The sequence below is a fragment of the Netta rufina genome, assembly GCF_964035555.1.
Source record: "Netta rufina genome assembly, chromosome: 3".
In the NCBI taxonomy this organism is placed as follows: domain Eukaryota; kingdom Metazoa; phylum Chordata; class Aves; order Anseriformes; family Anatidae; genus Netta; species Netta rufina.
The window spans coordinates 8,839,417-8,865,622 of record NC_140125.1 but is presented as its reverse complement, the minus strand read 5'-3'; the positions used below and the strand labels follow the sequence as shown (position 1 = coordinate 8,865,622).

Genomic DNA, 26,206 nt, shown 5'->3' with positions numbered 1-26,206 from the left:
GCCCCAGCTCTGCCCTGAGGTTCGTGGGACCCCTCAGCAGCTTTTCACAGGTTGACTGTGCTGCTATCAAGACTGGCACTGCTTTATACCCAGCAGAGTGGTTCTCAGTGCCGCATCCTTGGAAACTGCTGGCATCAGTGGCTGAGTTGGGGTTCACTCCGCTGCAAAGCAGCCTGGGCCCCGTGAGCTACACAGAGCCCCAGAAGTTGGCTGATCTCCATCCATTGCAGCTAATGAAACCACTGGGAAGGTACCCCACTTGACATTAAAGGGGGCCTGGTGAGGAGAGCAGGTCCTGTGACACAAAGAAAAAAAAAAAAAAGAACAAATCAGTGTGGTCACAGCCTTGGGCAGTGAAGCTGCCTACTAACTGAACAGCTCATGCAATTTAACTCCCTTCTTCCTGTGTTGCGGCGCTCTTAATTTTGGGGTTCTTTGATCCACCTATTCATAGCTGTGAAGCGAACAGAATTTAATCAGGCTCTGACAGGGGACGGTTGATTTTAATACTGGCCTCCAAAAAAGAGCTGTCGATCAAGGATGAGCTTTAATACCTTCAGCTTGCAGCTCCTTTAAACTTCTGCTGCAGCTGAGTGGTGCTTGGTCAGCTGTGGAGTAGCCGGGCACCTACAAAAGGCCCCGGGGGCTCCTCAGGGGAGTCTCTCGGGGTTCCTGCCTGCCCTTTGCATGAAACCTCTCATCAAGCTGGCATTTCCAAGCCATACGAGGGGAGAGCTTTCCTCTTTGAATGGGGAGCGCCTTTCATAAGTGCGCATCCCAAAAGGCCTGCTGAGCTTTTGTCAGCCAGCCGGCAAAGGACTTCTGGATTGACTCAGATTAAACCTTTGCTTATTGTAGCTGAAATGGGGAACAGTGAGGACAAGGGTTACTTTCCGTACCTAATTTCAAGTTATTTTAGCTGGGGATGTTAGATAAAATAGTCAATGACTGGCAGGATGATAGAATATGGTTTAATTTCAGATTTACTATCTGCCAACACATGCCATTCAATCAGATAAACACAGGATTTCAGCTGTCATCACAATACCTTATGCATACTTAAAAATAGAGTACTTTTTCTCACACCAAGAAGAAATTGAACAGGTTTATATATAGGATGTATACAGTCAGGATGCTAGAAATTTTGAAATAGTGTGCCATTTCTAGAGAGATTCCCTATCTTTAAATTAAGCAATTATATTAGAAGTAGTAGAAATTCTCAGGATTGCAGAAGTTTTATCATTGTCAACTGCACGGAATAAATAAAAGTAAAGGAAATGTCATGAGAAGTTGAAATATATAAAGTGAGGGAAATGTCTGTAGTATTTAGAGCAGAGAATTTGAGACCGTATAGAGGGCGAGACAACTCAGAACTTCTTTGCATGGGAATAAAATTCATCCTCTGGCTTATAAGCTCCCGTCATTGCTGTTTAGTCTGTCCTGGTGCATGTATTGCGCCTATCACTGTAATGCTTGAATGTCTACTCTGCTCGGGAGCTGCAGTTAGAAGATGGCAATCTAGGATTGCCCCAGCACTCTCCTAAATCGGCTTTTACTGTAAATTTAATTTACACGTTCTCCATTTGAAGCTTCCATCCTGAAAACACACAACTTCCCTTAAGTGGAAACACTTGTATAGGTAAAATGTTGCTGTATAAACACTTGCCACTGATGCTTTATGTTATAAATATGCAGGTACACAAATGAGCATGCCTTTTTGGCCCATGCACTTCTCCTGTATTTGTTGGTTTCTTTTTTGTTGTACCCCTTGTGAAGAGTAGCTGATGACACAGTCCAGCGTTTTGGTGTGGTCTAGCCTGGTTTGTTTATGAGGGCTGCACAGAACAGCTTGCTTCTCTGAAGGTCATATGAACAAACAGCAACAGGCATTTTCCTGCTCACAAGTCTGCTGCCGTGCTTCCCCAGCAAGCGCCCAAGCCCTTCCCTGCTGCTGCTTCTTTCCTGTTCACTAGCCTCTTTATTCCTTAACGCCTACATAACCTGTACCTACACTCTCATGTTTCCTATTTTGCTGTTTCAGCTTTTGAAGTTGGCGTTGACTCAGAGATGTCCGTGTTAGCAACCACTAGCACTTTCCAGAATAACCGATTATTGCCTGCCCTTGTTCCTTTCCTTATTCTACTGGCTGCTCCAAAATGAGCTCTAATGGTAGCTTTGAAGCCAAGACTTGTACTTTGCTTTGAAGAGCAGCTCTACCAAAAGGACAGCATTTCCTGGTGGACATAAGGGAAAGATGGCACTTTGTTTTGAGAGTGTTTCTCCTGCAGGTTTCCCTGCTGGTGCCAGGCTGGTGCATTTTGTAGCAAGTGCAAAGATGCTCGTGAGCAGCTCTGCTACAACAGATCGGCTTATTGCCCATGGGGACTCGAGGACAGCAAAATGCCAGGCAAAATGCTGAATTTCCTATTGCTTCGTCGTCATCTCCTTCTGGTTAAGTTCTCATGCACTTCAGAGAAAACCTTGATTACTGTGTGGCAGGTCCTTCGGCTCAGCCTTGCGAGAGCCTTCTCTACTTCTACCGCTCCTTCCAGGAGCTGGGTCTTGGCTGCAGAGGCAGTTTGTGCTGGGCTAGGCAAACAGATAAAACAAAGAAATAGCAAGGCTAGAATGAAGTCAGCGTGGGTGTTTTTCAATCTTAAAGGCTCTGGAATTTAGTTTGGTTTTCATTTTGTTTGTTTGGTGTTTTTTTTGTCTCTCTCAGAAAAGCCCTTCACATACAATGATGTCCTAAACAATTTATTTGAAATCATTGGTGGGTGGCGCACACATTACAGGCTGTGGTTTCATTGATATGCTCAGCCTCACTAAGTAGATGGCATATTAAATGTTTTATTTACCCCATGTGCTACCTGTCATCTAATCAGCTTTTGTTTTTGCTGCATTCTGCTTGTGTTATAGCAAGAGTAAGTGGTTTCATGTAAATTAAAACCACATGAAACCTTTTAAAGCCATTTAAAAATACTAAATGGTTTTGCAAATAGGTTTGTCCGACAAGGATTGGAAAAAGAGCTCTTTGCTTACCCATTTACTCTTTTGTATGCTTATTAGAAGCCCCCCATGTGACTCTTTCATCAAACATTGCATCCTGGCACTCATCTAGAATGCCAAAAGTCATTTATACTGCGCTCAAGAGTGGTTTGCATAAACAGGAGGCAGTTAACAAAGAATACAGTTTTGAGCTGTGATTGCAAATGTTATTTTATAAATTACAACACAGATGCACAATGAAGTCAAAACATGCATTCCTGTGATGTTTTCTAGCGTGCCTGGAGCATAAAGCAGTGTTGGTGTTAACTATTATTGCATTGTTTCACTGTGAATAATTTTGTTTCTTACAGGTGGATCGTATCATCTTCTGTGTCTTTTTGGAGATTGACTTCAAAATTTTCAAGAAGAAAATGGGCGAATTTTTCCCTATAGGTAGGTATAGTAATTGAGTGCCATCTGACTCGAAAAGATGATGCAAAAATAGACAACAGTTGGCATCTTTTCTCCTTTCCCTGCCTAAGCCAGATATTAAAATGTGAACTTTCTTTAGAGATCAGCTGCACGTAGAGGCCATGATGCGGGAGAAATGCAGACATTTAAAATTTGTGAACCACTAAAGCTGTTTTGATGATGCTTTTGCAAAATCAAGGCTTGCTTTTGTATGCTCAGTACAAGTAGTTTGTTAATTCCTTACTGTAACTGTGTCTTCTCCCAAAACCTGGTGTGTTGCACTGGTTCTCTTGACTCCGAGAGGAAAATCATTTGCACTAATGTATGTAGCTCATAGTGGTACAGCTTTTCCATGCGCTTTGTGCATGCTCTGCTCTTTCATTAATGATGCTGGTAGGGTTTCTCTGGGTCTGAAAAGATACCGCAGGGGTTAGAGCCCAACTGTGTCTGAATGAGAACTTTAAACTTGAGCTGTCCCTGTGCAAGAATGAATTGGAGAAAGATGGCTCTCACCGGAGCACTTGGGAAATGTTAGCCATTCATCTTACGTTTCACGCAGGAGGTTACTTTCTAGAATGTAAGAAAACCTGATAGACAGTAAATTTGTTCACACCCCTCCCATGCCCGTGATATATTTTTGTCATATATCATTAGAAAACTGTTAGTTGTGTTTTGTTTTTTTTTTTTTAATCACCCCTAACCTTCTTCCATTTTATTTTCAGTGACATCAGTTCTACGATATGTGATCCCAATTTTAGTGTTTTGTTTTATCACCCCTTTCACAAGTGGCAGTCACTTAAATACTCTGCACAGTCTGTCTGGTGGAAAGGGCCTGTGAGTAATAGGAAGCAGAGCTTTGGTGTGTTACGAGAGTCTCAGTTATTTCTACAGGAAATTGCGATGTTTCTGTCTCATCTTGCTAGAATAAAGATTTTCGTAGACAACTTTGTAACCTCCAGTTTGCAATGATTGGCGACAGAAACGTAAAAACCCATTGCATTATTCTGGTAGCATGGAACGGTGTCTATCTGCGGAATAATATTTTGGGCTGGAGCACACTGGATATGCACTTCAGGCTGCATTCATGTCTAATCCATTCAGTGTGTGCTTTTTTTTTTTTTTTTTTGGGGGGATGGCGAATGTAGTCCACCCAGGTTTGAAAGACCAAGAGACAAGAAGATGCTTCAGGTGCTGAAGCAGGACAAATCCAAAGGGGAAAAGAGAGGAATATGGGAGATTTATTTCTTTTTTGGGTTGTCAAAACCTAGTATTGTTGAATGCCTGGGCAAAGAGGACTTGTGTGGTTGGATGTCACGGTGTATAAAGACTTCTAACCGCATTATGCTACATTGTGCAGATAATCAGTTGTACCATACTTTTAAAAGCATGTTTATTCTCATGCATATAAAGTTTTTACTTTTTTTTTTTTTTCTTGAACTAAAACTGGCAATTTGATACATGACCATAGCAGGGTGGTGGTGGCAGAGATCGTTTTAGTGCAGCACCATCCAGCAGTTTGCAGCCAATCCAGTGCCTTTGCAGACTGGTCTGGAGACAGATGCTTCATTTTTCAGCGGCCACAATTTGCTATAGATTTCTAAAAGATCTCAGGACCTATTTTCATAGGCTTCATAGGTTTTTGGTTCATGACTAATGATTCCAAATACTGGTTTTGATATGTCTTAATGATGCTGGTTTCCAGAAGGACCTAAATGTCCACTGGCTGATAAGCTGGAGCTTTACAAATAGCTAGGTTGGTTTCTAAAACCTTATCCCTGAGTCAGTGAAGGATTTTTCATGGCTAGGTCGGTAGTCGGTGATTTGGGAGATCTGATTTTAATCTATTGTATCACCGTGGGTGTGTGGTATGCTCTTATAGGAGTCGCTTAGATCTGCAGCTTGTGAGGAGAGAGGCAGAAAAGATGCGTGCTACCAAAATGACTTTCAGTTAGTGTCCCTGGAGAAAAGATCAGTGTCTGGGTATCTGTGCTGTAGGAATGCCCTAAGAATGAATATTGGGTCTTTCTTTGCCCTCCTGAAGTAGCACTTCTCTGCTGGGTACCTTTACAACAACAGGTGGGCTGAAGTTGACCCCATCCTGAATTGCCTATAGCTGAATGGTGACGGCATTGGCTGGAGGTCTGAATGGTTATCACCAAATGACTATCATGTCTGCTCTTTGTTCCTTTTTTCTCTTGTGAAATGGTATCTGCATTTAACTCTAATAGAGATTAGACAAGTTCTCTTTGGGCTCTCAACCTGTAGGGATATTCTGTCTCACTGCAAGACTGGTTTCTTGCACAAAGAACTTAGTGTGATTCTGTGTGAAGGAACTAGCATCTCTCTCCACCTTTGCCAATAAATTCCTGATATTTAGGCTCTGGAAGGAATAGCCACAATTCTGTTGTGTTGTTTGTTTATTTGTTTGTTTGTTTGTTTTTGTTTTTAAAGTGAATCTATTAATGTAGTGAAATGAAAATCTTTAAAGAAAGACTTGCTGTAAATTTGAGCTGATAGTACACAGAAGAGCTGATGTTCACAGGAGAGAATAACGTGGAGATATTACTTTAGGCTTAGAGGAAAACCATTGAGATAGTTTAAAATGCGCATCTCACATTCAGAAACATTACGAAATGTATCTACTTTAATAGATGTGGACAAAAATGCCTAGAAAGAAGAATATATTCGTGGAGTTATATACATAAATAGTTATTTCATTAAACCTGGTGCATTAATAAATCTAAAAAGACATCCAAGTGCTTGAGCTAGTCAAGTGATAATGAAATGAAGCTAGAGTTACACCTCAGTGCATTAGAGTAAGTGGAATATAGATATAGGGAAATTGTTCCATTAGTTGAACATATCATTAGACCTATTTTGAGAGTGGAATGCCAAAGAAATTAGTCGAGTAATAGTACTGATATTAAGACAACTGCCAAGAACCTTGTCATTTGCAAACTTTAAATATATAGGGGAAGAGGTAGACTTCTAAGTAATTTCATATCTTAGGAGTGTAGCATAGCTGTTCAGTAACAGACCAGTTGTCACAGGCTCAGTGTTTCAAATCTAATCTCAGTAAGCAGTAGCCTATGCAGAACCTGAGCCAAAGCCGGTGTGCTCTAAGGGGAAGCACCGCATAAGCTTTAACTCAGAGTCAGGATCTCATCCCTGTGATGGCTCAGAAAAGTTTTAGAAGTAAAGGTCCTGGTCCACACAGAATTTAGTGTTGAAGCTCTGGGGTTTTGCTGAGAAGCTTTTGTATGCCCTTGTTGAAAAAAAGCGAGGGTGAAAGACTCTGTAGGACAACCAACCTTGTATACTTAAAATGAATCACTGTTTTAACATAATAGGTGAGGCAAACAGTGATTTGTTTTTTTTTTTTTTTCCTTTTACCAGTTGTGTCCTATCTTCTAGTGGAATGAAATAGCTCGGATATCCTCCCTTCAGCTGTGTTGGGAAATTCTCTCTGCTTAATCTGAGATGATGTCTTGCCACATATCTTTCAGACAAATAAAATGCCCTTGCCTGTAATCCTGGCTCAGATGTGTAGTTCTTACATTGCTGGATTCATCGCTGCTGGTATTATGCATGAGCTTTCCCGGAAAGCAGCTGATACTCGTATCATTTTTTCTTTTGGAGTTCATTGTTTCTTCTAACACAATTCTATACAAAGCCTGGAATCTAGGCATTACTTTTATTGCTAAATATATATTTATAAGACCTACCAGGAAATGGTATAAAAGCAGTCTCCCTTGAAAAACCTACCTTACAGTGATACGTGCTTCTACGATGCTATTCATGTGAGTAAAATTAAGCACATTTGTAAACAGTTGCCAGCTGGAGGCAAAGACACCGTATTTTTCTCCTGTATCCTGTGTAAACCTAACTACTTACTATGTCAGATAGATAATCTTGTGGGGACCTTTGGCAAATGCCTATTTTTCATGGTGACTGTTGTATATTATGAAAGGTTTATTTTAAATTGTAATGCTTAAAGTATTTCTCAATCTACCACCTGTTATCAGTGGATTGGAGTGGGTAATCATTTTTTCTGAATATGTTCTTTAGACAAAAATAATGTTATAAAAAGTACGTATTGTGAAGCTGCCGCATTCCAGTTTATATTACATTCTTACTAGTTTAAACAGAATAACAAAATTACTTCACTAAAGCATCACTAAAATTGTTAGAGAGGAGAGGTTTGCACTTTTTTTAGGCCAATTGATAGATGGAAGATGCAAGCTTTTAGACTCTGTGTCCTTTCAAAGCTAATGAAAGGATGCTGAGCTCAAGAGCTTGTTCATTTTTTTCTGAGCCATATCAGTTGGTGTTGAGAGAGAAATTGCTTCTTGAAAAACTTTCTCTCCCTTCTATTCCAGGTTATGACATTTAATCCTTTTTTGCTTTTTTTTTTTTTTTTTTCTTTTACCTTGGTTGTTCCGTGTCCAAAGCAATATGGATAAGAACCACTGTCCCATATTAATCCTGCCGTTCCTACATGAGGATACACAACTAGGAAGTTGTGCATAAATGTGCAAATACATTATAATTGCAGAGGAAATTCATTGTTAAGAGGTATACTGGGCTTGGAGTCAAACTGGAAACTGTCTAAACGCCTGAATGAAGGGCTTTGTGTTAAAATGGCAGATCCCTGCACTAATACGTGGGTGAACTGTTAAGCAGAGACTGTAATTCCTGAACTGGCATTGAGGAGCGCTGCCCTCTCCTTTTAATATGGCACTGAGACTACAACTGTCTTCAGCATGAGCAAAAGAATCATAAGTTAGCCTTTCGTAAGTAATCCTGTATCAAATGGGTAATTCGTTTGATAAATTTAGCCTTTCTATTTGCATTTGCAATGTTCATGAGCAGATTTGTTGAGTTAATTTGTCACCTGAATGCATTCCACAAAATATTTTTCATAGGCTCTGTTTTACTGCGTGGATGGGTGCCAGATGGTTTACTGGAAGTCCGTGATATCCTTTATTTGAGGTCTCACCTGGGTAGGGGTTTGCCTCGTAAGTCACGTGGCTGTGATTTCTGGCCAGTTCAAGCCTCAGGGGCCAGATGCTCAGAAGCACAATTTGGGAAGTCTGGGGGCCCACTGGCCTTTTCCTCACCACCAAGGGCCTCCCTGAGGGCAATGGTGGTGGCAGCTACTTCCTTTGTCCCCAAGCAGAGTTTTCAGGTTGTATTCACAGCTGATAACCGCCTGTGCCTCTTACAGGTTTGATCTATAGGACTGTCAGGCTGTCATCCCCCTGTCTGCAGTGTTCCTTGGCAAAGCTTTAGCTCCATGCCACCATTTAATGTTCCCCCCGGCTTGGAAGTCGGTGGGGAGCCTCGTGTTCAGGTAGCGACGCATGAAGACTCTTTGGTGGGTGGAAGGGGCCGGTGTTTTTGGCAAAGCTGTGGCAGATGGATGGTGTTTTCGCATGGAGGGGAAATGTTGGCTGAGTGACACACCATGCAGATGTTCAAAATGCCCCCCCCACACACACACACTCCTTCAAGCTTTGTTTATTTTGGAGGATGTCATCCTCCGATGGCTTCTTCAGGCCCAGTCCCTGAAGGACGTTATTCAAAAAAGCCATGGAGGTGGCACAGCCCGACTGTTTGCAGTGGTGGTTCCTTGTCCCTCGGTAGCACAGGCTTCAAAGGAAGCACTGCCTGTGAGGGGAGCTGGAGGAGCCCATGCAGCAGAATAGGATGCTGGCTTTGCTCTAGTTCTCCCTTGCAGCGTATGCAGGTCCTGTTAAAGTGCACTCCAATGTGAAAAGGACGTTGTAAAAATTGTTCTTAATCCAGAATTTTCATGTAGCTGTAAGGCTTAGAATATCCACCCATTTCACAGTGTCTGAAGCAACTTACCTCGTAAAAATCTCAAGCTAAAATCTGAAGGTGTTCATAAAACTGTGAGATGAAGTTTTTCTAGGGCCTTCTGTCTTCATTAGCCACGATAGTGATGGTTCCAGTTCCACCCCATGTTGAGGTTGTCTTTCTTAGCTCCACTGGCCAGTATCTCAGTCCTACAGGTCATCTGTACTGCCAGGAACAGCTCAAGAGCAGTGCCAGTACCTAATGAAAAGCTAATGGGGAGTTGTCTGCTCCTGCCTAAACCATAATAAGACTTCCCTTCTGAATTATTTCCTGGCTGTCTGCTGACAGAGTGATGCTCTAGTGTTTGGCTGTGTTTTGAGTATTGGTCACCTCAGGCCTGGGGATTGGATCCTCACTCAGTTTGACGAGGGCTTGTGGTATTGTCTGCTATAACATGGTCTATAGAAAATTGTTTGCTTGTCATTCTTGATAGTAGCAATAGCACTGCTTGGATCAGGATATGAACAAACACTGGAACTGTAGTGTACTTCAGTGCTATTGCTGGGAGCTTTAGGTTTGCAAAGCGAAGTAACTGCTCCCTTTTTTTTTGTTTCCTGTGAATGTTTTCCTTCCCTTGCTTTGTGAGAGTGACCATAGAAATCAGGGGGAATGGCTGTTTCTAAGTATTTGTCAACTTGCTCTACAGTCCTGAGCTCTCCAGCTCCTGGTGGATAAGGTCCTCATTGAAACAGCGAGGTGGCAAGCGAGGACGATGCTCTTTGAGATATGGGAGTCATGCAGATGCAAGGATCAGGCTGCTGCATGTGCTAGCATGGGAGAGGGCAGGGAAGGTGATGAGTGAAGTAATTACGAGGTGAATATGGAACCACTGTTTACCGTTTCTTCTAACACAAGAAACACAAGGTATGCCCAGGAAATGATGAACCAGGATGATAACAAAAAGGAAGTTGTTTTTCACCTAATACATAGGGAGTAGCAACACTTGCTGAGAGGTGCTGCAGAGCATGTAGGGCTTGAATACAGCTGAAAGGAGAGGGCTCAACCAACGGAGGCCTAGTCCAACAAAGGCTATTAATTAGCATAGTCTATACGTTACCTTACACTCAGGAAGAAGCCGCTAGGGGGAAGGGAAATGTGTTGCTGTTCTGTTCAGTCCTCCACACATGGATGCCTGGCACGAGAAGGTAAACAAGCATAAGCCTTCTCTGCATAATATCTTCTGGGTATGCATTTTTGAACAGGCATCTTTTCTTCCTGCTGCGTTGCATGGCGTTGTATCCCACATAAAGCATTCCAAATGCATTTCATGTCATGCTCAAAAATATCCCATCCTCTCCGGACACTGATGCTGAGTCACTTCACGTGCTTGAGTGCTTCTAATTGCCAAGGATGCAGTTAAATTTGTGTTTGTCTCATTTGATTGCCTCTCTCTTAGGTTACTGATGAGATTTTGTTAGAAGCTTGTATCTGCATGTGGTGACACATTTCTAAAACATAACATTTTGTGAATACTACACTAGCATATACGTGGGTGACAAATCCACTTTAGCATTTGTGTAAACAAAACTCAGTTGTTTTCAGTATTTTAGGTCATGGAACAAAAAAGAAAGTTCTGAAATAGGTTATTTTTTAAAAACTGATGCATATTTTCCCGAAGAGTGCCTCATGCCTCTTGTGTAAGGTAGAAGCATCTGGGCAACAGAAATCCAGATCTGATCCTGGCTGTGAGCACCACTTCCTGCACTGGAACAATGTTGTCCAGTTCACTCGCAGTGGGAATGGCAGCTGCTGCATCTCCTCTGCGTGCAGCTGGGGCTCATAAGGGTATATGTATTTTACTTCAAATCAAGTGATACGATGCATAAAAGAAGCCATCTATGTGGTGGAAAAAAAAAAGAAAAAAGGAAAAAAAGAAAAAAAAAAAAAAAGCCGTCTTAAAAAGCCGGTACTAAGGATTTCTATTTGATATGGCTTCAAAAGCTACAAACATTTTACATTCAGTGAGACTCCGGTGTTGTGGGACTGGTGTAACTAAGCAACACAGGAAGAAAAACTGCACCGATGCTGCAGTAAGGCCATGATGTACAGTGTGTATCAGTGGAAATGTCTTTATAATCAAACCAGACTAAACAAAATTTGATTAAACTTGCTTAGTGTCAGGTGCAGGGCCTGTGTAGTGCCTTTTGCTCTCTATGAAGGATTATGGGATACAAATGCTCAGAACTAAAAGAAGCTCCATATCTTCTTCCAAAGCAGAAAAATGTGTTATTGTTGTTTGTTTGTTTGTATTCTTATTGTTGTTGAGGCTTTTCTTATTTTGCCTTTTTTTTGGTTATTTCGTTGTTGTTGCAATTTTTGTTTTTGTTCTTCCTCTTATGTGCACTTGAAGGTGAGGGAAAGCTTTATGGAAAAGATATTTTTACAGGTAGAGGTGTTAAGAGTCAGGCTGGGCTTAGCTGATCTCATCTGGCAGAGGTTTCCAAATCTGCTTTTTCTCAAAGAAAATGTTCCCCTTTTTTGTGCTATTGGTCAGTCGGTTTTACTCTATCAGAGGAGAGCAGAGTTTGAGAGGTCAGAACAATCAAAAGAGCTTGTGAGCTCCTCCATTATTGTGAGCCTTGAGTGTACCTAGAAGCTTTATCAAGCTCCAGGGTGTTCTTGTGTGTCTTATGCTACAAAAATGGCCAGTCTTTTATGTTGAGATGGAGATCGTCTGTATGCTATTATGAAGATCCTGTTGGGTAGTAGCAGTGGTCCTGTGCTATCAAAAAGAAGTGATTTTCTATTGGAAGTAGACGAGATGAATGATTAGAAAGCTTCATAAGGCTGTTCATATATTTGCGCAGATAGGTGGATGAAGCTATGGGGCAAAGTTTCAGAAAGACGAGTCTAGTAAAGAAGAATAAGGAGAGTGAAAACCCACTCAGTCTTTTCCACTTCTGGGAATCTGATGATACTGTGGTTTCAACAGTTTGCTGCAGGCTGGTACCCTGACCCACACTGCCACCCGATCCACAGTTTGACAAAAAGCTTTTCATTTGAGCATGCGGAGACTGCCCTAAAATGGGATCTGTTTTTCTCCATGTCTTGAAACTCGATTACCACACATCTTCTGTTATTCTGGTGGAAAATGTATGGGCAGGTCATGAAGTTCCTGCTAGGCAAATGCTTGAGGGCAGGAACTTATTCAGCTGGAACCCTGTTTTAGTGTAACAAATAAAGCTCAGTGGGACAGCTGCAGCTGTCAGTGCTGAAAACTTTTATGTATTTTTAATTTTTGTTTTGAGGCATCGGCAGTGTAATCACCAGTTTGTCCCTTCAGCCTCCTGCACAGCTCATCTCATTGCTCCGCTAGCCATTGTGCTGTGTATACAGGCTGCAGAGGGGACTTTGGGCTGTCCCACCATGCTCTTCCAGCCCCTCCGGCAGTTACCTTCAATCCATGGAGCTGCTCTTGCACAAAGGATCAGGCTGAGACACGTGGGTAGGCTGGAAATCAGGAAGCAGCAGGAAGTGCTGAGAAGATGGACAAATACTGAAGAATGAGGCGAGGAAGCTGAGGAAAGGTAGAAAGAGGAAGGCAGAAAGGAGCCAGCAGCATGCAGCGCTGCCGGGGGGTGCTGGGAGTCTGGGATGCAGGTCCTGAATGCAGATCAGATGGCTGCTTCCCGCAGCTTGGAGCTGGCCCTCCTGTAAGGGCTCTTCAATGCATGCATGGTTACAAATAAAAGGTTTTTGTGTAGCACTGACTCTCCGCGTGCTAACATGAAGAACAATGTGAATAGAAGCGCGAGCAACAAGGAGGAGGTTTAATGGCTTTGGGGATTAGCAGCGGTATTTAGAGCCTTCCATCTCTTTGTTCCTAACATTAATCTTAACACAGATTCATCGTTTTAGCCATCTGGCTTGTGTTTGTGTGTATACAGCAACTAGTGAGACAGAAAAAGAACCTGACCAGCAAGGCAAAAGTAAAAATAAAACAAAAAAACAAAACAAAAAAAAACCAAACGTATATGACAGAAGAAGGCATCTTCTTCTGTGTCAGTAGGAGCAGGTACAGTGCAATCATTCTGTTTCACCGAGCTCAGCAGGTAATGAGAGAGGGGAACAAAAGGGTAAGTGACATCTCTTGATACATGAATCTACCACAGAGCCTGTGAGTTAAACAAATGTGCATGCGCTGAGCAACTTGCACCCAATTGCAAAGCTCCATGATCTTCTGAGATATAGTTAGCCCAGATAATGCGAGAGTTAGAGGGCCAGTTTCAACCGCAGGTTGAGTCCTCCCTGTAAATTATTTTATAGTTGATTAGAAAGTGTTCTCTCAAACCTTGTGCATCTTTATTTCATATACCATAGCCCAGACGTTTTTGGAAAAAGTTGTGCTCTCAAACTTAGGAAATGTTTTGGATTAGATGTCTTCCCTGTACCCTAAGTTTTCTAAATACTGATGTGAATTTTCTTGGGAGTGGGCTGACCCTTTCAGGGAGCCACTGTCAGTTTCTCTCTCACTCCAGGCTGCAAAGTCTGTCATTTTTGTCCAGCAAGAGACAAGGTGGCGCTCCCCAAAATCTGGAGTTTTAATTGGGGGTTCCCCGTGAAAGGTCACTGTTCTAATCTGCCAGACACAGGAGTAACCAAGAACGGGTACATGTGTGCATACACTCAGAGCATGTTTTCCTATTAAATTGACTTTTTCAAGATCTCTTGAGTACAAGTGAGAGTTACAGAGGGCTTCACCTCTGTGCTTTCAAATGTGAGAGTTTGGGGAAGGAATACTGACCATATATCTTCAAGGAAAAGGTTACTGGTATCAAAGATTCACTCTTGGGTTCTTTTATGGTTTTACTCAACTTTGCTTTGGGACTGACAGTCTGGTTTGCTTTGGTTTGAAATATGCATCACTCTAGAAAGCTTATTCTAGATGGGGTAAAAATGTGCACAGGGAACATGAAAAATAAAACCAGATATTACAGAGCTGATTTAAAGCAATCTTGGCGCTGATTTAGCCTTATATTATGTATGTAGAGCTTCAGTAAAAAAAAAAAAAAATAAAAAAAATAGGTTTACTTACGTTTACTTCTTCATAACCAGTAACCCAGAAACTGCCTGTAATATCATACTTCTGGGCAAAAAATGAAAGAATTTTGGATATAAATTTCTAAAATAATTGGTTTTGGCATAGAGCTCTGACAGCTAAACATGGTGTTTATCACTTTAGCCAGCCACACCAAGGTCAGTGAAAGAGACTGCTTTATATATGACAGAGAAGCACTTCCACCAGATGCATTAATAGCATAAGAATAAGAATTATAGACACGTGAAATGACTGGGGAGTGCTGTGTGCCAAAAGAAACTCAGACTCAGATATCAGTTGGGGCAGAATTTTCAAAGGCACCTGGAGATCATGTCACAAAACAACTGGGAGCCCATCTTCCATTTTAGGAAACGATGTAAGGACTGTACTGCCTTTCAGTGAGACTTAGTTCCTTTTTCCAGGAAAAAAAAAAAAAACAGCACTTAATTCACAATTAGTTCACAAAAGAAGTCTTTGCCTCTTCATAATTATATTGCATAATGACTTCACTACTTTTTAATAACATCAGATTTCTTGTCTGTGTCCATTATCACCAACTTAGAAGCTATTCTGTTGCTTTGGGAATTTCATATTCCAAGTCACTTACAGAACTATAATTAAGAACTTCCACAGAAGACCAGGTGATATATGTATGTTAAGATATTATATTATGCTGATTTAGTGTCAAGTTGTAGATTAATTTGAAATTGTATCATGCTGGTTTCATTATAAATGCTTCCATGGAAAGAACATGTTATTGGAAACTGAATAATTAATAAGCTTTGTATTAACCAAATGCTTTCTGAGTGGTTTGTTGAAAAATGTCAGGACTCTGTTTGAAAATCCTGGCTCTATTGAAGTTGTGGCAGAATTCCCACTGGCTTCCTTCAACAATATTTCTTTATCTCAAAAGCTACTTGTCAAAGCTCCTTAAAGTTCCTGTGTACAATTTTTTTTGTACAATAGGGGTCAATACGCTATTTTGAACTCCAAAGGAATCATTTGCAGAATAAGGGGAAAGGAAATGAAATGTACAGCAACTTTGTTCAGTTCTGATCCTTTGTACCAGACTGAAGTTGTACTCCAGAGAAATGTAACCTGCTGTCATTTAGTGCCTTCTGCATGTCTGCCCTCCAGGCCATGTCTGACTGCGATGGGAGGGGACAAAAGATGGATACATGTCCATCGACCGTAGATTCAGAAGTTCCCATAAAAATTCTCCAGCTCATGGTTATTTTGTTTTAATGTTTTGATTCAAGCTTAACTCCCAGTGAAGGACTCTGTTATTAACTGATTGTTCTTCTCTCCTTGTACTTAAAATAAGTTTTCAGGCTCCAAATCATGATGAAAGCAGAGCTTCGGTCCTTCCAGTGTGTGTCACAGCATTTGAATCTTAGTGGAGCTTATGGCATAAAGATCTGATCCTGTGAATTAGGACCTAAATACTACTGTTAGTTTCCAAGACCATTGATCATAATACTGCAGAACTGCTCGGGTTCAAATGGTGGTCATGATATGCATATACACAAGTTTGAAAAATGGAGTGCTTTAGACAGAAATTATAGGCTTGCTACAGAATTCGCACCTGCCCAAATCCATTTAAAATGATATAAATGCAGTCTATATGAATTAGCAACACCGTTGTCAAACTTGTGGTCAATAAGCTCTCCACCACACGATTAAAGCTCTGAAACATTGTATTATTAGATGTTAGCAAAGGCTAATTCCACCTCCATCACCCGGCCCCATCAAAACAGCTTGAAATGAGAAATGTCTTTGTTCCCAAAATGTAACTTTTTTCCAAAGGAACCTGCTTTCTGCATATATCATCTTAATAATTGTATGTGAATTTTGAGAGGGAACTTCTTTACTGTGAGGGTGACAGAGCACCGGAATGGGTTGCCCAGAGAGGTCGTGGAGTCGTCTTCTCTGGAGACATTCAAAACCCGCCTGGATGTCATCCTGCACAATGTACTCTAGGTGATCCTGCCTGGCAGCGACGTTGGACCAGATGATATTCAGAGGGCCCTTCCTACTTCAACCATTCTGTGATTCTGTGAATTTGAAGAATTCTGTATATTATGCCGAATTTTATTCCCATCCTGGTGCCTTGCATTCACTGCATCTGCACAGTAAAAGTCTAGAATCAAAACTTTCTTTTCCCATCTATCTCCAGATCTCAGAATAAAATGTTAAATGGGAGGAGGTAAACTAGGGTATGTGGAATTTGAATCATGGAATATTTTATTTTAGATTTTTCTTGATATTAATTGCTTCTTTTTTTCTTTATTTTGACAGATGATAATGAAGAGACCGAGATGAGTGAAGAGACAGGTGAGTAAACAGCATTTTATGCCCAAACATATCACATTTAGGAAGCATGAACCAAACTGAGAACGTTCTTAAAACTAATTGCTTTGGTTGTGATAAGCAGTGCCAATCGTTTATTGCCAACATTATAACAGTCTTTGCTGTTTTTTAACATAATGTAGGGAAAACCATCCCTGATGATAAATAATATATAGTAAGAATGGCAGAGACTAACTTTTTAATATCATCTGTTATGAGCCTCTGGGTTATCTTTTACTTTTTATTGGTAAGTAGTTTGAACATGAATGGGAAATAATTAAAATTCTACAGTCTCTTTGTGAAAAGGTGTTAATACAGCAATCCTTGAGTCATTTGCAGTTGTGATTAGTGGCCATGATTTGTTTGCAATGAAAACAGTAGCAAAACTCTCCCAGCAAACACTTAAATAAACTGTGATTGGACAATATTTCAGAGTACTTTTTTTTTCCTGGAGCTGACTATTGACTGTTGGAGTACTTACCTTGTTACCACAAGTTAGACATAAGCCAATTTTCAGCTCATCTAACTGTGTTTGTCCAGCCAATGCCTCTGAGCATCTCAGAATGCTGCAATACCTAGTAGCAAAAGCTATTCAAAGCTGTCTTATATGTACTGTTCTCCCATTGTCCACTGAGCCAGTCCTTTCTTCACAGAATGAAGTTGGTCAAGCATAACTTGCCCTTGCTAAATCCATGTTGACTATTCCCAGTTACCTTCTTGTCCTTCCTCACCTGTTTGGAAAAGGATTTGAAGAGGACATGCTACATGTTCTTCCCATGGACTGAAGTTAAAATGACTGCTTATACTTCTCTTGATCCTCCTCCATGCCTTTCTTGAAGGCTGATGTAATGTGAGCCTTTTTCCAGCTCTCAGGGATGACTTTTTTTGATGATAAACAGCAACATTTAAATCAGATCAACCATCTCCGCTCCTCCAGGCTATCATTAGCCTACAGCCTCTCTGTTCTTGGCTGCTTTCTGCTTCCCAAATGATGCTGGAATGTGTGGGGTTTGGGAGAGAGCTTTGCCCATGAGCAGAGTACCTCAAGCTGTTTCATATTTTCTGTTACTAGGTTGCCTCCCCATTCATCCAAAGAGAAATATTTGTCTGAACCAGCTCTTGCTAATGGCATGCTTATAGGATCCCTTTGTGTTATTCCTCATGTCCCTGCTTGGTTTTAGCTGCTGCTGGTCTTGGCATTCAGCCTTCGTGATTACATCCCTGAGTACCTTTCTCCTCTCCTTTTGTTGCCTGTCACTCACTGTCTCTTTCTTTGTTCTAGTTCATGAAGTTCCTTGTTTATGCAAGTGAGCTTTCTGCTGAAATTCCCATTCTTTCTGCAAAACAAGATGGGTTGTTCCTCAGTGGTCAGTTCCTGGACATCCTTCTTCAGCCCAGCTCCTTAGCACATTCTGTCTAATAACCTTGAAGTGCAGAGTCCTTACTCTGTCCCTTGCCTTCCCAGCTTTCTCCTCAACTCAGTTATTCCTTACCTCATGATTCTTGACGCCCAAGTTTGCTATCTCTGGCCACATTTGCTACCGATTCTCCCACATCTGAGAGCAGCATACCAAGCAGGGCATTACTTCTCGTACTCTCTAGAAATAATTTGCATTATGTGTGGTCCAGGAGCTTCCTGAATTGCTCACACAGTCCTATGTTGCCCTCACAGCAGATGTCTCAAGGGTTAAAATCTCACACGAGGATTAAAGCTTCCAGTCAGAAGACTTCTGCTAGTTATTTGAAGAGAGCTCCATCCACTTACATTTTCTTGATCAGACTTCCTATAACAGGCTCCACCATACCCTGTGTTATTTTCTTTGCTGACCTTCACCTAGAGGCTCTTAACGGGCATCTTCTGTTTTATATGCAGTGTAGCTTTCCCTGCTCTTCTTCTCCACCTGTCTTCCATGACCATCTAGTACCCTTCTGTGATGGTACACCATGTGCATGTACTCCCAAGTCTCTGTGAGCCTGGTTGCTCGGTGCAGGAGCTTCCAGCTCTTCTCTTTATGGAAGGACATCGGAATCAAAAAGGAGAGACACTTGGAAAAAGGCAGAGATTATACCAGCCAAAAAACAGAGGTAAAAGCTTTTGAAGCAGTGTGTTGGCTGCCTAAATTGGCAGGATTGTCCTAAAGACAAATGGATTATGATGATTTATGCAGCCAGTTAATTAGCTTGGAAATTATAAATTCTTTAATAACGGTATGTATGCATTAATGTGCAAACATGGATATACACAGATAGATATGTGTTACTGTGATGGATTAGCACATTCTTTTATAGCTTTCTGGCCTGTTGATTTTATTACATATAATTGTAATTACTTTTTGGTATCAAGATTACTGGATAGGAACTTCCAGAGATTTTAATACAATTAGTGTGATTAATATAGTTGTACGTATATACATAAAAGGAGAAAAATGAAGACTGTCATTATACAACAAACATTTGCCAAAGATTACCCTACAGTAGAATTTGCAGTATTCATCTAATGTTTCCAGTTTCATTTTTTACAGTTATCATGGCATGTATGCTTTTTTAAGTCCACTTATTTTGCATTTTTTGTCTTGTTGCTTTTATGGAGATTATGCAAATTATATTTTTAAAGCATTTAAAATTAGAATTAAAAGGAAGTATATTTCCACTTAATAGCCAGTCTTTTCTTTCTTGCCTTGTATCCTTCACAGCTTCATTAATTTAGGTGAAGCTGCATAGCTGCTCTGGGAAATAATCATTGAATTATATCTTTTGAGGAAGATATTCCCCTACATATCTGCCTTTTTGCGTATATGAGGCAGATGAGATCACAACTTCTTCCACAGGTTTACTTGTAGGATGCTGTGAACTTCAACAGTGTGTACTTGGTCCTTTCATTCTGATTTGGAAATATTTTGGGAGTCAGTGCGTTGATTGTCAGCAATCAAGAGCTACATGGCCAAAGAGAAATACATTCTGCATAGTGACTCCAGTAGTTAGGAGTTCTGTCATTTTGACTTATCTGTGTACGCACTTTTTAGTGATTCTAAAACGCATTTGCAGGAGTTATAAATGCATACAAAATTTCTGCACTGAGAAGAGTTTTTGTTTTATGTTCAAATAGTTATCAGTTTGGAAGAGATTTACTTTTAACCGTTTTGAGGGAAAAATAGAGTATCAACATCTAGTCACCTCTTCAAGATAATAATTGAATAATCATTCTTCATTCCACTTGACTTCATGGGTCATGACTCCAGCAGATGGAATCAGCAGTTAGCACCAATATTGATGACCCTGTTTTGTTGAGCTGTCCATATCCAATCTGCTTTTGGGTTATTTCTCCAATTCCTGTGGTGTGTGTTTTTTTTTTTTGTTGTTGTTGTTTGTTTTTGTTTTGTTTTAAAGAGGGAAAAGAGACCAAAGAAAAGAGAAGAAAAAAAGAAAAAGCAACTGTTGGATTCATGGAGAGCACATGCTTCAGGCTACACACATATATGACCTTTGGCAGAGATTCATGTGTGCTAAGTTTTTCCTAAATCCATGTGTCTACAACATGTCGTTGGCTAGTTGTTTCTGAGGGGCCAATATCTGGCCAAGAGAAAACACAGAGAAGCACAGGGACTCAAATGAGACGTAGGTTCTCTGTATTTGTACCGATTTCAGTTTGAAGAATCTAGAAGAATGACATGGGTATTACAGAATCAGTCCTAATTAAAACCTGGTGGCAAGCGTTATAGGGGAAAAAAAGCTGATGCTGGTCTGGTGTCAGCCGAAGTCAGTGGGAATATGCCCATTGGTTTCAGTACTCACTGATTTAGGCCTTGGGACTGGCTAAAGAATTAGCCAGGAGTAAGGAATAACAAATGACCAAATGTGTATCTTACTGAGTGATGTACACATTATGAAAGTAATCTCTGTCTTGTGTTTCTACCACCCTGAAGTACAAATATCTCATTACTTGCACAAAGACCATTCTTTCTATGATTTCTCTTCAAAATAAATAAGGGAATATCTTAATTGCATGTCTGCCAGCTAATGTCCGTTAATATCTGTGTTAATGTTATACAATCAAACAGACAAGAATGATCATTTTAGTGAGTTAATCACATAACGTCACTGCATATATTGGAAATACTAGAAAAAGAAAAACATTTGAAAATACAAATAGCCTAGTCTTATTAAGTATATATACTCGAGATCACCCTTTTAATGGCATTTAACTTACAGGATTTTAACTCATTGGTTTGTTATTTTGGATGCTGTTTCTTGTAGCAGCTGCTAGCTTAACTGCACCATTTAATTCAATGAGCTTTGATATTATCGTATTTCATATGGCTTGCTGTTAGAATGGCTTGAGGCAAAAGGGCAGATATGGTAATAGCAGGTATGGACTTGTGCAGTTCTACATCTCAGCTTTCCTTTATGAATGATACCCTACAAAAGTAAAGAAAAAGACCAGATGACCTAATGGTCTTGTCTGCCTTTAACTTCAAGTTTTTAATGCTACAGAGTCATGATGCTTAATGTTTTCAGCCCCATTAAGGGAAGATTATTCTCAACTTTAACTTCTGAAGGACTTAGCTTTTATACCCATAGCTTCACATATCCACGCATAGAAGCATGCAAAATAAGTCCTAATACTGCCATAATTTTGTGCGCAATTGCAGTGATTGCACCTGGAAATTATAGAACCGTGTGCTATTATGAGAAGTATAGTCCAGATATGGAATAATACTACATTATTATGCATGGACATAAGTTAAATCTCCTACCATTATTAAAAAAAAAATAAAAAATAAAAAATAATAAAGTGTTTCAGTTCTGAAGCTATGTTCTCCCCAGCCTGTTTGGCTTCACTCCCCACAGGGGGACCAAGGCGTCTTGGCCCCCTGTGTGTGAATGTTGCCACGCTACTGTCTCTTGTTTCCCATCTAATAGTTGTTTATAAGAAATGTCCTGCTGGTTATGCCATTTCTGTCCCAAGTGTCCTACCTAACCACCTATTCGTTACTTCAGAAACTGCAGCCAGCTATAGGATGGCAGGCCAAAGGATCTCACTGACACTAACAAGAGAAGCACAATTCTAAACAATGCTGTATAAATACAGTATTTCCTTGTACACCCCACTGTGTACAGAGTCTTAAACTTGGACACATTTTTGTTGGAGGAGACTTTCTCTTTTACTGAGAGGAAAATAGCAAACATTTGCACACGGTAAGATTTGGAAGCTGTGAGGGATTTTGGAAATAGCTTATTTGGAGAGACACTGTCAGATCTAAGTGGTTTGTTGACCCTCTGTATTAGCCTATAAGGAAGAATAATTTCTACTAGTGTTAGATCTCAGAACACCTTTTGTACAGATGTTCGTGCTCAGAAAAACTTTGAATATGATCAGTTCAGACACTTATCTAGGTGTTCTGTTTTTAAACAGAAATTTGCAAGCAGACAGAGTTTGAGGTACTCAGCTCATGGGCGAAGACAGGGATACTATTGTACAGCAGAAAGGGTTAAGACTTGGTGTTTTAATCATAACAAAAAGCCATTATTTTGAATCTTGCACAAATCTTTTTCTGTCTCTGAAATGACAGAAAACTGGTAAAAAGCAGTGAAATTGTGATTGAAATCTTATTCTCCTGGGATAGTGCCTCTACATCCTTTTGTGAGCATTTTAAGATCCTCTATAGAATGCAGAAAGACCATTTCTTTTGAGATAGTAACAGCTCTGACTTCTCTGAATATCAGCCTCCTCCTTCTCCGTCTTTGTGCTGTCAATTAAGATGTTGGTTGTACTATCTAATGTGTTCAGATACTCCTGAAAGACCTGGCTGGACACTTGCACTTAAGCTTGATTGACATTTGACTTGGGAGCTTGGAGGAAGTCTCACAGATTGGTGAGATGATAAAATTCATCATCACAGGGGTGAGTGTTGATTGAAACACTGCTATTGATTCAGTCCCCTGATGTGAATCATTGCCAACCAAAAAAGGGAAAATAGCAGGTAGTGCAGAACGGCATTAGAACCAAAGAGTCCATACATCAATGTGTTCCATTATAAATATTCAAGTTATTTTTTAGAGGAACGAGAGAGTGTTGGCAGGGAACAAATCTTTAAAAGCCTGGTTATTTTCAGGATCTCTCTTTTGTATGGAAGTTCTTGTTGAATGTTACTATTGCTCTTGAGTAACCCCTTTAAAAGTGTTGACCAAGTGTGTATTTCATGTATTTTTGCCTTTCTTTTTCCCCCGCAGTATTTCTTGTGGTTACTTCTGCATTCTCAGCAGCCTAGAAATTGATCTTAGTACTTGGTTAGTACTTAAAAATTCTTGTTTCCCTCAAAATATTGTATTTGAATCTCAAATTCAGATGAACCAAGGTGATGACATGAACGTCGTGGTCCTATGTTTAGTGCTACCAGGACAGGTCTACTTCCTGATAGCAAGCCAAACCTCAAAGCTTTACAGCACATCACTTATTTACTGATCACTAAGGGCCCTTCGTGCTTTGAGCTATATAGAATTCTACAACGATACAGAAATTCTGTGCTGGAAGCAATTTTTACAGTATTTTGACAAGTTTGACAGTATTCAGTTTGGACTTTGGGGGCTGAAATTTACTATTCATTCCCTAAAATGAAGCAAGTGAAACTGAATGCAATTATTCATATGTAAATCTCCATTTTTGTTGACATTTTTAGCTGTGACTTCTTGTAAACTCTTGCCAGCTTCTAAATCCGTGGCAGCTCTTTTAGGACTTAGGCACAGTAGAATAACCAGTGAATGTTTCCTGGGTTCCATATGGAGCCAATGATTTGCTCCCTTTTTGTCTCTCAAAAGAGCACAATCTTCCCTTTGCAAGTGCAAGTTCCATTTCCTCATTTCTTTCATACCTTGTGTTTGGAAACCTTTAGCACTTCCGTTCTGTGTGTGTGTAGTTGTGGGAGGTCAGGAGAAGGTTACTGAAGGCTCAACTGTTAGCAGAGCCAATTCCTCTATGAGAAACTGGGCATCTGATTGCCGAGGGCTTGTTACAAATCCAGTGACATACGGCGTAGATTATTGCATGGAGTATGTATGACAGCAGAAGAGATGGGAGGATTCCCAACATGAAGCAATTTATAATGCACATGTAATTTTTTTTTTTTCTGAGTTTCTAATGAGGTAATTAGTTGGAGATAATACTTTATCGCAGCATGGCAATAGGGCTAGATCAAGCAAGGTCATAAGCTTTCCTAAGTTTCCTGGTTACATGCATTCATTTCTTTCCAGCAAAAACTAAAAATACGTTTTCTTTAGGCTTTTCCTCCACCCAAGCCCTCAGTTGACCATAAGGAACTGGGAGGTCTGATGGAAAGTCAAGTAGCAGAAAGTCATTTTCCCATCTCTGCTAAATAGATTCAATATATGTAAGGAATTGAGTTTTAATTGTCTGCCATTCTCTTCTTTCAGTCCAGGCTTTGGTTAAGCAACACTGAAGAATGTTCTAATTAGTGAGCTTGTTTTCATTAAACGTCTTAATTTACAAATACTTTTTATGATTAGTTTCCAGGTTGGCCCCCTTTCTGTGCTAACAGACTTTCTGTGCAACCAGTTTATGCCTTGAAGTCTGTCTTAGCAAGCAAACAGTGATGTGATTTGGTGCTTATGTGAAGATGACAAGATATTCCAAAAATGCTGTAGAAAACCTCATAATTTTTAGAATATATCCAACTAATTATAAATACTGTGAACTTCAATCTCCACAAATACAGAAAATCTTAAACATCACTGGCTTCAGTTACTCCTCTGCTTAGAAGGATTTCCTTTTCCTCTGTCTTCCTGTTGCTTTCTGGCTAACAGGTTGGAAAGATTTTTGGTTTATTTATTTATTTTTTATTTTTTTTTTTATTTTTTTTTTCTCCAAACTGAACATTTCTGTTTCATAAAACTTTCATTTCCTTAACTTTACTTCACTATCAGACTTGCTTCCTTACCTCTCATTTCATTACTAATTTCAGTCAATATTCATTTGTTGCCATGTTATAACACTGAATGGAAAATTGAACTGAGAGGGAAAAATCACTTCATTCAGATTATTTCTCCTCAGCTCCAAAATGCAGTATAATGTATATTACTTTAAAAACTACAAATGATTTTTTTTTAAATTTATTTATTCTATTCTATGCTAGCATGAGCTTTCTTCACTGCTGTGTGTGAAAGTTAGGGAAAGTCCAGTCCAAGCTGAAAGATAGCTATTACGATCCTTTTATAGAAGATGATGCAGTAATTAATTTTCATAATAGAAAGATAGGCATCAGGCACTGAACGGAGTGCTGAGGTAAAATGTACTCACAGTTGCGTCATGCATAGTAAAATTTGATACAATACCACAGTTTCCAAATCATACATGTAATATTTATTTATTTATTTATTTTTAATGTTATAAAGGTTTGGAACAAAAAGGCCAGCTTCCATCTCCCACTAAGTGCAAAGCAGAGCAGCCTGAGGACATGCAAGACAATGCTGAAGGTAGGTGGTCTGACAGCTTTCAGAGCTATTAATCAATTTTATATTTGGGGGAAAAGTTTATCCTGAGTTCTTATGAAAGAACTGGAATACTTTTATTTAAGATTGTTATTTGCACACACTTGGAAAGTTCCTTTTCACCTAGATCATGACACTAATTCTTCTGAAGTGTATTTCATCTCAGGGTAGATTCAGAATTACAAATGGTATTTTTACTGATTATCATTGATATAAAACAGGAAATTGTTGCTGTTTTTATCTCTAAACTGTTCTGATTTTATGTAAGTAATAATAGAAAATGATTGCATGTTGTTCAGTGCTTGGGTCACTCTGGTTGCTTAAGCTGCTCAGGTAAATCAACTAGCCACAGCAATACACGGAACAATATAATTCTTGCTTTCCTTCTCTACAAGAAAATTTTGCTGTATCCCTTTCCAATCCACTTATAGTGTTTATGGCTTCAAATCTATGCAGTGCATTACATCCTTCCATGGTCAGAAGTCACAGATGCATAACGTTACGCCTACAGTGCTCTGGAAAGAGTGCTTTTCTGCCCTCCAGTCTTCACAGGGCAGCTAGTCCATGTGTACAGAGGCAGATGCAGTCTGTGTTACTCTAAAATTGGATCAAGATATCTTTTCTAATGTGTATCTCATTGGGAGAGTTGCTAAAAGACGTTAACATCAAAGACTAATTTTCGGAGTGCAGAGTTTGACGTTACTGTTCTATGCGTGGAAGAGCAAAAGGCCCAAATGCTGCAGAATTCCCTTTAGGTGGAACACTTAAAAGGATGAACCTTAATCTTTAATCCATGACAGCTCCTTATCATGGATTCTTTTTGACCTAATGTTCCTAAATTGACACATCTCATTCTGCACCTCAACCGGTGGCTCCATGTTCTTCATCATTTTGACCTAGCGCTGTGGTTTCAGCTCCTAAAATATTCTGACTGGGGTATAGTGTGAGTCATAAAGAGCAGAAAAATGTTAACATCTA

At 40.0% G+C, this 26,206-nt stretch overlaps 1 protein-coding gene across 1 annotated transcript in view; it reads left to right on the top strand.

Annotated features, from left to right (window-relative positions):
• The window catches only part of MACROD2 (mono-ADP ribosylhydrolase 2), an 856,291-nt gene that overhangs the window by 769,441 nt on the left and 60,644 nt on the right, over positions 1–26,206 (top strand). The window contains exons 9-11 of the mRNA XM_084284713.1: positions 3,360–3,441; positions 16,676–16,711; positions 25,133–25,213. Of these exons, the coding sequence (XP_084140839.1) occupies positions 3,360–3,441; positions 16,676–16,711; positions 25,133–25,213 (199 nt within the window). The remainder of the gene's footprint in view (positions 1–3,359; positions 3,442–16,675; positions 16,712–25,132; positions 25,214–26,206) is intronic.